This window comes from Palaemon carinicauda, chromosome 7, assembly GCF_036898095.1.
Source record: "Palaemon carinicauda isolate YSFRI2023 chromosome 7, ASM3689809v2, whole genome shotgun sequence".
Classification (NCBI taxonomy): Eukaryota; Metazoa; Arthropoda; class Malacostraca; order Decapoda; family Palaemonidae; genus Palaemon; species Palaemon carinicauda.
The window spans coordinates 22,029,935-22,043,779 of record NC_090731.1 but is presented as its reverse complement, the minus strand read 5'-3'; the positions used below and the strand labels follow the sequence as shown (position 1 = coordinate 22,043,779).

At 40.6% G+C, this 13,845-nt stretch overlaps 1 protein-coding gene across 1 annotated transcript in view; it reads left to right on the top strand.

Annotated features, from left to right (window-relative positions):
- The window catches only part of LOC137643895 (cysteine-rich with EGF-like domain protein 2), a 68,658-nt gene that overhangs the window by 25,231 nt on the left and 29,582 nt on the right, over positions 1 to 13,845 (top strand). Inside the window, exons 5-6 of the mRNA XM_068376639.1 lie at positions 9,372 to 9,522; positions 13,228 to 13,323. Coding sequence (XP_068232740.1) covers positions 9,372 to 9,522; positions 13,228 to 13,323 — 247 coding nt within the window. The remainder of the gene's footprint in view (positions 1 to 9,371; positions 9,523 to 13,227; positions 13,324 to 13,845) is intronic.

Sequence of the window (13,845 nt, the reverse complement as noted above, 5' to 3'; positions counted from 1 at the left end):
ATGTCACTCACAACGTGACCAAAGTAAACAAAGACCCCCACCTTAATAAAGAAAAGGGCAGTTACAAAAAAAATTGAAACTAGGTTGTTTCAGTCAAACAACCTAACACCTCCACACTCAAAAAAAAAAAAAAATTCAGAAATTTTTTTTTCCAGATCACACTCTCACCCACCCCCAAAGATGTCACAGAACCACCAGCCCAAACAGAACCAATCCTGGCAAGGTCGCCAATGTTATGAACCGCCTTAATGGTTCATCAGGTTCTTTAAAAAATACTAAAAGAATTGGGACTGAAATGAACCAATGGACTGCAACAACCAAAGGGGTGGGTAAAACAGAAAATACTCAAGTACCTTAACCTAGTTTATTTTACAAAATTTATACAATAATGACAAGTATATACAATAATTACAAATGAGTACAGGTATTGGGAAGCACAGAGACAAAAGATCGCTACCACAAAATCAGCTAAACTTTAAAATCACCAAATGTAGTTTACTTGAAGTTAACGTACATGATAAACAATTATCAAAATTAATAAACAACAACAAACAGTAAGCAGCAGACATGAAAATTTAATAAATGAAACTTCTCATTATTAAACAAACAATAAATACGAGCCCATGCACTGGCTCTTCCAACATCCACAAACAATCCCTGATCCTCGAGGACGTCCATCGAACACTGCGGGAACTACCACAACAGTGTCGATACAACAGCCACATTGCTGCCACCGAAGAACGACGCTTCCAAACCATCTCGACCTCGAGGACCAGGTTGAGGACAAGTCACCACCAACTAGGAGACACTCCAAAGCTGGGCCCGCCGCTCCTTCTCGACTGCATCCCGAGAAACGGTCCCTCTGGCTTCCCAAACCTGACTAAAGCATGTCACTCACAACGTGACCAAAGTAAACAAAGACCCCCACCTTAATAAAGAAAAGGGCAGTTACAAAAAAAATTGAAACTAGGTTGTTTCAGTCAAACAACCTAACACCTCCACACTCAAAAAAAAAAAAAATTCAGAAATTTTTTTTTCCAGATCACACTCTCACCCACCCCCAAAGATGTCACAGAACCACCAGCCCAAACAGAACCAATCCTGGCAAGGTCGCCAATGTTATGAACCGCCTTAATGGTTCATCAGGTTCTTTAAAAAATACTAAAAGAATTGGGACTGAAATGAACCGATGGACTGCAACAACCAAAGGGGTGGGTAAAACAGAAAATACTCAAGTACCTTAACCTAGTTTATTTTACAAAATTTATACAATAATGACAAGTATATACAATAATTACAAATGAGTACAGGTATTGGGAAGCACAGAGACAAAAGATCGCTACCACAAAATCAGCTAAACTTTAAAATCACCAAATGTAGTTTACTTGAAGTTAACGTACATGATAAACAATTATCAAAATTAATAAACAACAACAAACAGTAAGCAGCAGACATGAAAATTTAATAAATGAAACTTCTCATTATTAAACAAACAATAAATACGAGCCCATGCACTGGCTCTTCCAACATCCACAAACAATCCCTGATCCTCGAGGACGTCCATCGAACACTGCGGGAACTACCACAACAGTGTCGATACAACAGCCACATTGCTGCCACCGAAGAACGACGCTTCCAAACCATCTCGACCTCGAGGACCAGGTTGAGGACAAGTCACCACCAACTAGGAGACACTCCAAAGCTGGGCCCGCCGCTCCTTCTCGACTGCATCCCGAGAAACGGTCCCTCTGGCTTCCCAAACCTGACTAAAGCATGTCACTCACAACGTGACCAAAGTAAACAAAGACCCCCACCTTAATAAAGAAAAGGGCAGTTACAAAAAAAATTGAAACTAGGTTGTTTCAGTCAAACAACCTAACATGTATCAATACTCGCTGTATAACCTGGAGTTTTCTCAACATATTTGGTGAAGTACTTCCTTTTGGTTTGAGCTTTCGCAGTGCAGGTGTTTTATCTTCAACTTAAATCTTGAACTCGTTTTTGGATAGATTTAATTTTTGATGACTTTGGATTGTTTTTTTGGACTTTCTTTGACTTTTAAATGGCCGACCCTTCCCTTAGTACGGAAGTGTGTTTTAGGCTTTTAGCAATAATCTTATCACGTTATAAATTAATTATAGATTTTCCTCTATATATTTTATATCTCAACCGCCTTTATTAAGCCTCTTCAATTAGCTTTCCATTTATAATAAACATCAAGATAAATTTTAATGATTTGTTTATATGCGACCTTTCCTGAGAGTAGGCGGTCCTAACTTGGAAACCGAAGTTAAACAACGTTGAGCCCTTTCAAGGTAAATAACTTTTACAGAGCAAATGATTTAAAACTTATTAAATGAATATTTTTTAGTAGATATTTTATGAAAGATTTTCTTTGAATAGTCTTCGTACTGTTTCAAAGGTGAACTAATGTTTAGTTTATTTATGCTACGCTGTTTGCGCTCTATCGTTACGATAGAGAGAGAGAGAGTATCACGGTTTCACTTTGCAGAAAGAGTAAATCGATTCTGACGTTTTGTTCATTCTTCTTTCAAAGCTTAAATGTTTTAAATACTATTTTAAAGGAACTTTTTAATTGAAAAACCTTTCAGTTTTTTCCTTTGGTCAAATAACCTGTTTATTGACGAAAGGTAAGTGGGCTCTTCTCTTCGGTGCAAAATCAAGAGAGAGAGAAAGAGAGAGAGATAGAGACGGAGAGAGAGAGAGGAGAGAGAACGTTCCGATCTTTATTCTCGTCCCAAGCGAGTAACGTTGTTCTCGAGTTACTCTCGTCCCTAGTCTCTGTACGGGGAGAAAGGATAAAACGTTTTTAGTTTTTATTCTCGTCCCAAGGCACTGTACGGTGAGAGATTGAAAACGTAGTTTTGAATGAACTAGTGTTTAGTCTCCTTCCCAGCCACTGATCTTTTTATCTTAAAATATGTTTACTGTTTTTTGCTTGTATTAATGTGCTTACATTATACGACTGATTTCGCAATTATAACCTTTTGATGAGGGTAGAATTGCGTGCTTCAGGTAGAAATCAGTTTTATTCATACCTAATGTGAATTGTTAAAAAATTCGATTTCAGTGAAATAAGTGCAAAACAGAAAATCGTAGTGATAAAGTGATAATTGCTCAAAGTGTTATCAGTGTTGCGACCGAGGGTTCGTCTGTTCGTGCCTGTCGTTCGCCTAGTCCGAGACCTCTTGCAAGCTCCCAAGCCCAGGGGAGAAGTAATGTCGTACGACTTATGGGTTCGAGAGGACTTGATCAGCGAACAGACGTTCCCTCTATGGTTTCAGGCGTGTCTCATCAACACCGCCCCTACCATAAGACGAGCGAGACGATTTTCTTCTCGTCATCCGAAGGCTTTTCGCATAAGAAACCGTGGAACAAGGTTTCGAGGCCCTTTAAGCGAAAGTCAGTCCTTTCAGGACAGGTCCAGCGTCCTGGTTTTAACTATTAGGACAGCTCTGACCCTATGCAGTCATCGGAAGACTGCTCGCCGCCTAAACAAAAGCGTAACACAGGCTCCGAGAGTCTTTTTGTAGGCAAGGTTTTGCAGTCACAGACGTTACCCTCGTCTCTTACCGCAACTATTCCTGTTGATCCTAAATGGGTTGTACGGCAAGACATGCAGAATAAGCTTGCCTCTCTTATGGAGGACTATTCTGCTGAGCAGGTTCACGATGATCCTGGCCGTCAGCCGCCCAAACGAACCTTTGCTCGTCCTGTTGACGTTGACGTTACAAAGTCACGTCAGTCACGTTTTGTAGAGCCTCCCTCGATGCAGTCCAGTGTTGACTTTCAGCCGCTTGTGGACGTTCAGCCGCTGCCGCATGCTCTTGTTGACGTTCAGGACGTTCGCCAACCAGCGAAGTTGACTTGTTTTGACGTTGGGCGTCAAGCACCGCAGTCAAGAGTTGTTTTGACTGCTCAGTCTAGGCAGTCAAGGCAGTCTCGAGTTGACATCGAGCGTCCTCCCGCACCTGTTGGTTGTTGCTGGTCAGTCCTTTAAGCAGTTACATGACATAGCGTCCTTGACTGCTACTGTTGCTCCTTTGCGTGTGGACTCTGCTTGTCAAGCATTGCCACCACGGCAGGTCTCTTCCTTGCTTGAGACTCGGCTATTGTCGGACAAGGTTCCTTCAGATGAGGGAGTTGCTGAGTTGCTGTTCCCCCTCCTACTGATATTCCCTTGAGGACTCTGTCAGACGGAGCGGAGCCTAAAGCTGCTCAGCCCTCTATGGACTTTAAATAAATCATGCTGATTTTTAAGGATCTTTGTCCGGATCTATTTGTAACTGCTGCTCCTCGTTCGCCTAAACGTCAGAGTTTACACTAGGCCTAGCTACTTCGAAGCCGTTGTTTTATAAGCTAGTGCTCTCTCGCTCTTCTAAGAGAGCTTTACGTTTGCTAGGCGACTGGTTTATCACCAGGAGGAGTTTGGGGGAGACAGCCTTTGCTTTCCCTACTTTTAAGCTGGCTTATAGAGCGAGAGTCTGATATGACACGGGAGAAGTTCTCGGCTTGGGAGTTCCTGCCTCTGCCCAGATAGACTTCTCAAACCTCATAGACTCTCCCTGGCGCCTGGCCATGAGACGCTCCAAGATTTTATGGTCGACTTCAGAGCTAGACCATCTCCTGTTAAGAGTTTTTTCGAGCGTTTGAAGTTTTGCTGTACAATTATGTCATGCATAAACAAGGCTTTCAGGGATGGCTCCAATGATCTGACAGCCACGTTCTCTGCAGGAACAAGTCCCTCAGGGATGGCTCCAATGATCTGGCAGCCACGTTCACTGCAGGAGTACGTAAGAGGCAATTGCGCTCAATGTGTTCATTGTCAAGACAAACTTCACGATGAAGTCTACCAGGCTGTCTTGACAGCATTAATGGAAGGCAACTGGATGGTCTCTCTCGACCTTCAGGAGGCATACTTCCACATTCCTATACACCCGGATTCCCAACCGTTTCTGAGGTTTGTTTACAGGAATGTGGGGTACCAGTTTCGAGCCCTGTGCTTTGGCCTCAGTCCTGCTCCTCTCGTGTTTACGAGGCTCATGAGGAATGTGGCAAAATCCCTCCATCTATCGGGGATCCGAGCCTTCCTGTACTTGGACGACTGGCCTCTCAGAGCATCGTCCAGTCTTCGCTGTCTGCAGGATCTACATTGGACGTTGAGTCTGACCAGGGAGTTGGGACTTTTGGTCAACCTAAAAGTCCCAACTGATCCCATCCCAGATTATTCTATATTTGGGGATGGAGATTAGCAGTCCAGTTTTTTCGGGCTTTTCCGTCTGCCACCGAATAGAGCAAGCCCTGCTCGAAGTCCAACTAATGCTGAAAAGAAAACGTTTGTTCAGTCAGGAGTTGGAACAGTCTCGTAGGGACTCTCTCATCCCTGGAGCAGTTTGTCTCACTAGGGAGACTACACCTTCTGCCTCTCCGGTTCCATCTAGTCTCTCACTGGAACTAGGACAAGACGTTAGAGACGGTATCATTCCCAGTCTCCGAACCAGTAAAGGCATGCCTGAAATGGTGGGACAGCAATATCAGTCTGAGAGAGGGACTATCCCTAGCAGTCAAGAACCCAAACCACGTGTTGTTCTCAGACGCGTCGGATTTGGGTTGGGGTGCGACCCTGGACGGTCGGGAATGCTCGGGTCTGTGGACCTCAAGTCAGAAGAGCATGCACATCAACGGCAAGGAGCTATTAGCAGTCCACTTGGCCTTGATGATATTCGAAAGCTTCTTCGAAACTAAGTGGTAGAGGTCAACTCAGACAACACCACAGCTTTGGCGTACATCTCCAAGCAAGGAGGCACACACTCCTTCACGCTGCTCGAGATCGCAAGGGACCTTCTCTTGTGGTCAAGAAATCGAGGCATCTCCCTGTTGACGAGATTCATCCAGGGGGACTTGAACGTCTTGGCAGACTGTCTCAGTCGGAGGGGTCGGGTGATACCCACGGAATGGACCCTCCACAAGGACGTGGGCAAGAGTCTTTTGGCTACTTGGGGTCAACCCACCATAGACCTCTTTGCCTCCTCGTTGACCAAAAGGTTACCAATCTAATGCTCTCCAGTCCTAGATACAGAAGCAATCCACATAGACGCGTTTCTACTGGATTGGTCTCTTCTGGACTTATATGCATTCCCACCATTCAAGATAGTCAACAAGGTACTGCAAAAGTTCGCCTCTCACGAAGGGACAAGGTTGACGTTGGTTGCTACCCTCTGGCCCGCGAGAGAGTGGTTCACCGAGGTACTTCAATGGCTGGTAGACTTTCCAAGAAGTCTTCCTCTAAGGGTAGATCTGTTACGTCAGCCCCACGTAAAGAATGTCCATCAAAGCCTCCCCGCTCTTCGTCTGACTTCCTTCAGACTATCGAAAGACTCTCAAGAGCTCGAGGCTTTTCGAAGGAGGCAGCCAGTGCGATTGCAAGAGTGAGGAGAGCTTCTACCATTAGAGTATACCAGTCGAAGTGGGAAGTCTTTCGAGACTGGTGCAAGTCAGCATCTGTGTCCTCGTCCAGTACCTCTGTAACCCAAATCGCAGATTTTCTTTTACATCTGAGAAAGGTTCGCTCCCTTTCAGCTCCCACGATTAAGGGCTACAGGAGCATGTTGGCTTCGGTCTTTCGACATAGAGGCTTAGATCTTTCCAACAATAAAGATCTCCAAGATCTCCTTAAGTCTTTCGAGACCTCTAAGGAACGTCGTATGGCAACTCCTGGATGGAACTTAGACGTGGTCCTAAGGTTCCTGATGTCAGACAGGTTTGAGCCATTACATTCAGCCTCCCTGAAGGATCTCACCCTCAAGACACTTTTCCTAGTGTGCTTGGCTTCGGCTAAAAGGGTCAGTGAACTTCATGCCTTCAGTAAGAACATCGGCTTTTCTACAGAAAAAGCCACTTGTTCACTTCAACTTGGTTTCCTGGCCAAAAAATGAACTGCCTTCTCGTCCTTGGCCTAAATCTTTTGATATTCCTTGCTTATCAGAGATCGTAGGCAACGAACTGGAAAGAGTATTATGTCCTGTTAGAGCTCTTAAGTTCTATTTAGCTCGTACTAAGTCATTACGAGGTAAATCTGAGACATTATGGTGCTCAGTTAAGAAACCATCATTGCCTATGTCAAAGAATGCTTTGTCATATTTTATCAGATTTTTAATACGAGAAGCTCATTCTCACTTGAATGAGAAAGACCGATGTTTGCTTAAGGTTAAGACGCACGAAGTTAGAGCTATAGCAACCTACGTGGCCTTCAAGCAAAATAAATCTCTGCAAAGTATTATGGACGCGACTTTTTGGAGAAGCAAGTCAGTGTTCGCGTCATTTTACTTAAAAGATGTCCAGACTCTTTACGAGGACTGCTACACACTGGGTCCATTCGTTGCAGCGAGTGCAGTAGTGGGTGAGGGTTCTACCACTACATTACCCTAATTCCAATATCCTTTTTAATCTGTCTCTTGAAATGTTTTTAATATTGTTTTTTTGGGTTGTACGGAAGGCTAAGAAGCCTTTCGCATCCTGGTTGATTTGGCGGGTGGTCAAAGTCATTTCTTGAGAGCGCCCAGATTAGGGGTTTGATGAGGTCCTGTTGTATGGGTTGCAGCCCTTAATACTTTAGCTCCTGGGAATCTTTCAGCATCCTAAGAGGATGGCTGGGCTTCGTGAGGAAGACAGACTAATAAGGCAGAGTAATCGTCTAAGTCAACTTCCTTACCAGGTACCTTTATATATTTGGGTTTTGTTATGATATAACTGTCAAAAACTCTAAGCATATACGCTGTAAACTTAATTAACTCTGGTCTCTACCCACCACCATGGGTGTGAATCAGCTATTATATATTCACCGGCTAAGTTAAATATTTAAAAATGATATTTTAATTATAAAATAAATTTTTGAATATACTTACCCGGTGAATATATAAATTAAAGGCCCCCCCTTCCTCCCCGATAGAGACCCAGCGGGATGAGAAAAATTGGGTCTGTTTACATGTATATGCGGTATCTGGCCGATAGTTGGCGCTGGTGGGCACACCCGCAACCTTCATAGCGATCGCTCGCGAGTTTTTGTGTGGGTTTTCTGTCGAGCCGCTGGAGCAGCAGCTATTATATATTCACCGGGTAAGTATATTCAAAAATTTATTTTATAATTAAAATATCATTTTTCTTGAAAATATCAAGAATCAAAGGTTCTAAAAGTAGTGCAAAGAATAAAAATACTAGTGTTAGCACCCAAATTGACCAGGATAAATCATCCTAAATTGTCAGTATGCCTCACACTGCCATATCATGTATTGATATTGTTAACTAAAGGAGCACTTGTTGAACCTGAGTGGTTAAATGAATCCTTAGATGAATGTAACTGATTGGCGCAGAATTGTTTTTTCCTTTGAACTCTTTACTTGGTGATGAGTGCTCCTGTATGCTTGTCATTCCCTTGCTGGTCTGTGGCGCTCTCTGACTTTTGGTTATACCCATTACATTTTGTTAAGTCCAACATGATTATGACAATCCCTTGACATCCTTGCAAATGCTCTTGGCTGATGGAAAACCTGTTAAATCTTGGACCCACCTATCCCATGATAATCTGGCAAAGGTGCTCTGTATAAAAGGGTGTTCTTCATCTCAAGCCTCTTCCTTTAGCTAAAGAAGCTTGCTTATTGATTGTTAAATGGAAAGGTTATTCCTCTTTGGGGAAATGTTCTATCTTAATAGATTGTACAAAGTATAATGGGCTAGTAATGTAAAGTATTTGGATTCACAATTGAAGCTGACAGTGGGAACTATGTTTGGAGTGTCAGCCAATTGATGATGGTTGGATTTGAAGGTTGTTAGTATGAAGCCTTGGTGGTGGAATTATCTCAGGATAAGCTTGTGGGAAGGTAGGGCATTCCTTGGGGGTATGATTCCCAACAATTTTAACTGTTTGCCTGCCAGCAAGATTAAAATTAATTTATTGTGTTATTTTAATACTGGACTAACAGTCACACTGAGTAGGTTATGCATACACTTGTACCTCGAATATTGGAGCGATCCCTTTTTGGGAAAGCAGCGGATTAATTGTGTTGTTGGTGTCATTGCTGAAGAATTTCCCTTGAAGATAAATAATAGTAATTTTCACTCTCCTACTTATTGTTCAGTTCTGAAAATACCCTGTATTCTCTTCAAGACAAGAAAATGATTTTGTAAACTGCATTGATTGCTTGGTATGAAATGTAAAGTTGATCATTCTGCAATCTTTTTGTGTGCTGTAACCAGACACTTTATAAGACATTTTTTTAGCTAATTTTTTTAATGGATGTTTATCTCGTTGGTCTTGTTAAACTATCCAATGCTAATAAATTCATTCATTTCAGCCTGGCCAAAAGTCATGTGTGGCCTGTAAAGATGGGTGGTATATGGATACTGAACATGGTTGTGTTGACATCAATGAATGTTTTACAGAAAAAGCACCTTGTAAGAAGAACCAGTTTTGTGTAAACAATGAGGGTACTTACTCTTGTCTTGGTAAGTAGATATTGAATTACCTGTAAAGTATTTCAAAACATATTTTAAGATTTAATTCTATTCAACTAACAGTTGTATTACTTACTTTGTCAGTGTTTACTAGTTTTGCATTTTATCAGCTATTCCCCCATCCCCAGGACTTTTAGTATTATTATTATTATTATTATTAAATGCTAAGCTACAACCCTAGTTGGAAAAGCAGGATGCTATAAGCCCGGGGGCCCCAACAGGGAAAATAGCTCAGTGAGGAAAGGAAACAAGGGAAAATAAAATATTTTAAGAATAGTAACATTAAAATAAATATTTCCTATATAAACAATAAAAACTTCAACAAAACAAGAGAAAGAGAAACTAGATACAACAGTGTGCCTGAGTGTACCCTCAAGCAAGAGAACTCTAACCCAAGATAGTGGAAGGCCATGGTACAGAGGCTATAGCACTACCCAAGACTAGAGAACAATGGTTTGATTTTGGAGTGTCCTTCTCCTAGAAGAGCTGCTTACCATAGCTAAAGAGTCTCTTCTACCCTTACCAAGAGGAAAGTAGCCACTGAACAATTACATTGCCGTAGTTAACCCCTTGGGTGAAGAAGAATTGTTTAGTAATCTCAGTGTTGTCAGGTGTATGAGGACAGAGGAGAATCTGTAAAGAATAGGCCAGACTATTCGGTGTCTGTGTAGGCAAAGGGAAAGAACCGTAACCAGAGAGAAGGATCCAATATGGTACTGTCTGGTCAGTCAAAGGATCCCCTAACTCTCTAGCGGTAGTATCTCAATGGGCGGCTGGTGCCCTGGCCAACCTACTACTAATTCATTGTTAAGAAAGCTTCAAGAAGAAGCTATTTTGGGTTAACCATGATTTAGTCTTAAATTGATTATCTAAATTAGCTAGCCTCAACTTAGTGCCGGTCCAAACCCTGGTAAATGGGGAGGGTTGGCGGCAGGAAAGGCATCCGGCCATGAAAAATTAGCCAAAACCAATGTGGCCAGCTATGGAATAATATTTTACAATTGAATTCCGTATAACTAACAGTAGTTTTAATTACTTTGTTAGTGCTTACTAGTTTAGCATTTTTTTTTTCAACTATTCCCCCATCCTCATGACATTTAATATACTAATTCATTGTTAAGAAAGCTTCAAGAAGAATTTATTTGGGATTAACTCGTGATTTGGTATTAGATTAATTAACTAGATTACCTAAAATCAATTATATCTAACCCAGATGATTTTTTTTTTTTGCTTCACAGTACGGACAGATATTTCAATCGAACCCTTAAGTGGCATGTGTTTGATTTTGATTGATTTTAAAGGAAAGGCAGGCAGGGTTTGATGCAATGCTTCCTCACCCACATAATGAGTAACTGATATGGTCAAGTGAGGTGAAAGACATATGTTCAAGTTAGAATAGTCGACAGGCAGAGAGAGATATTTCACACACGAGTAATTTTTTAGTATTTTCATAATTTTACAATAAATTTTTACATGGATTTACAAGTGTTATATATGTAGGTGTCCCTTAGATTTCTCAGGCTCCCTTGGTTCCAAAGCCTTGAAGGGATATTAGGGATTTTGCCAGGGTGATATTCATTATTTCTCTATTTCATTTATATTATGCACTGGGTTGCTTTCCTTGTAGGAATCTTTGAACTTGTAGTTTGGCTAACAACAACAACAAATAATAATAATAATAATGAATAATAATAATAGCAAAAATAAATAATAATAACAATAGTAATAATAACAATAATAACAATAGCATTAATAATAATAGCTCAGGGCAGACAAATATTGATTATTTTCGCTAAATTTGTTAATTTAATTTCTTATCCAAAATCTTAGATCAGTTTAAATGTTATTTCAAAACTTTCCTGTAGATTTCAGAAAAAAATCTTTAGGTAAAGGTCTTTCATGTATGAGATTCAACACTATCTGTTGAAGGTATTTACAGTACTGGTAATTTACACTTTTATCATTTTTAAAAGCTAAGAACTTGGTTTATACGTAGGTAGTAAAGTGTGTTAGGGTAGGGAATGAAATGAGTGATTTCCAGTGAGAGTGGGGCTGATACAGGGATGTATGATGTTGCCATGATGGTTCAATTTTTTGTTGATGAAGCTGTAAGGGAAGGGAATGCTTGAATGCTAGTCGACGATTGAAACTGATCGCTGAGTGTGAACGTGAATGGGATGTGAATCAGTTGCTGTTTTTGGATGATACTGTATTGGTTGCAGACTTGGAGGAGAAGCTGTGTTGATTAGTGAGAGTTTGGAAGGGTATGTGAGAGAAGGAAGTTGCAAATCAATGTGGATAAGACTAAGGTTATGAGGTGCACAAGAAGGGAGGATAGGGCTAGATTTAATGTCAATTTGTATGGAGGGAGTAGATCAGTTTAAGTACTTGGGTTTTGTTGTGGCTGCAAATAGTGGAGTGGAAGCACATGTACATCAGAGAGTGAATGAGGGATGTAAAGTTTTGGGGCCAGTGAAGGGAGTGGTAAGAATAAAGGGTCGGGAATGAATGTTTAAGAGATTTCTGTATGAGAAAGGGATTACACCAACTTTGATGTATAGTTGTGGGGATGGAAAGTGACGGAGAGACTGACATTGAATGTGTTGAAGATAAAGTGTCTGAGGAGTATGGTCGGGGTATTTCAGTTGGATAGGGTTAACTATGAAGTAGTAAGAGTGAGAACGAATGGGAATAAGGAATTAGCAGCTAGAATGGATATGAATGTGTTGAGCTGGTTTGGCCATGTAAAGAGGATAGAAAAGGGTCATCTGCTGAAGAAGGTAATGAATTCAAGAAATTGACTGGAGAAGTGCAAGAGGAAGTAGGTGGATAGATGGAGGGAAGAAAACTCTTGGTGGCCGGAGGATAGGTGTGAAAGAGGCTAAATAATTTGCTAGAAACAGAAATGAATGGCAAGTGATTGCGACACTGTTCGTATTGGTCTTGCTGCTACCTCAGGTCACCTTATGGTGACCATTGGGGTAGCGGCAGTAGAGGAGTCAGCATATGAAGCTTCATTTGTGGTGGAATAAGGGGGGGGGGGCAGTGGGCTGTGACACCCAAGCAGTATCAACCAAACTTGGCTGAGTCCCTCGCCAGGCAAAGCAGAACAAGAGAGAAAATTCCTTCTTTTGTTTTTTCTAATGTTGGCTATCCCCCAAAGGGGAAGTGCCGTGGTAGGTTTATAGAAGAACTTTGAAATAGTTGACCACCATTTTGGCCTTTGCATATTTTATATGGTTGTGGGTCAATTTAAAGATAATTTTATTTTGATTTTGATAATTTAATTAGATAATGCAGTTTTATCTTAAACTTAAACCTAAGTTTAGCTAGGAAATCCTTCTGTTATTTTTTTTTTTTTTGCTAATTGTAAGAATGTCGGAGCATATACAATAGATTTTTTCACCTTAAAAGAATTTTAGAAATATCTTGAAAGACCTCTTTCTTTTTAGGTTAATAGATTGCGCTTTAGCTTCATGTTCTGAGGAGTCTTTTAATGATGGAGGCTCATTGGAATTATAAATATATATCAGCAATGTGATGAATTTTCTGAAATGAAGAGGAAATATGGTTAAAACATGTTTAGAATTTAAGTAGAAAATCTTTTTGTCTTCATCTGAGACTGAATACTAAAAAAATATTCAGTTTTCAGTTTTCAATTATTATTTATCTTGAGGAAACTTTTTCTTTTTCCAGAGTGTGACAAAGCTTGTGACGGATGTACTGGCGATGGCCCAGATATGTGTTTTGAGTGTGCTGAAGGTTTCATCAAGGAAGGGGACATGTGCATTGGTGAGTAGAATGTAGATCATTTTTGGTGTTCTGTATGTGGTACTTTTCATTTCTGTGTATTTTTAATTGTTTACCATCCCCATGTTGGTCAGTCTTTTTCCCAGTGTTGTAATAGCACAGTAAATTAGTCACTTTTTAGGATTTTGTCTTTATATTTCATATTATGAGAAGTTAACTTTACTTGGAAGTTTCCTGAAGGGTTGTTATTATCGTACTGATAGAACATGTGCATTATAAATAGGTTTGGGAACATTTAAGATAACAGCATATAAAAGGTAAATGGCAAAACTTAGGTGGAGAAGTGTACTTTTTTTGGTACGTGTTATTAATTAGAAGGGAGAGAATTAGGATAATCTTATTCAGAATGGAAACTAAATTACGGTATTGTGTGATTTAATAAGATGGGAGTGAATTATAAGGATTATGGGAACAATCGAAATGGAATTTGCTGAGCATGTGCCATATGATAAACTCTCTGTTGTAATATGACCAAAAATTGAATTGAATATTCAGGGTTTGACT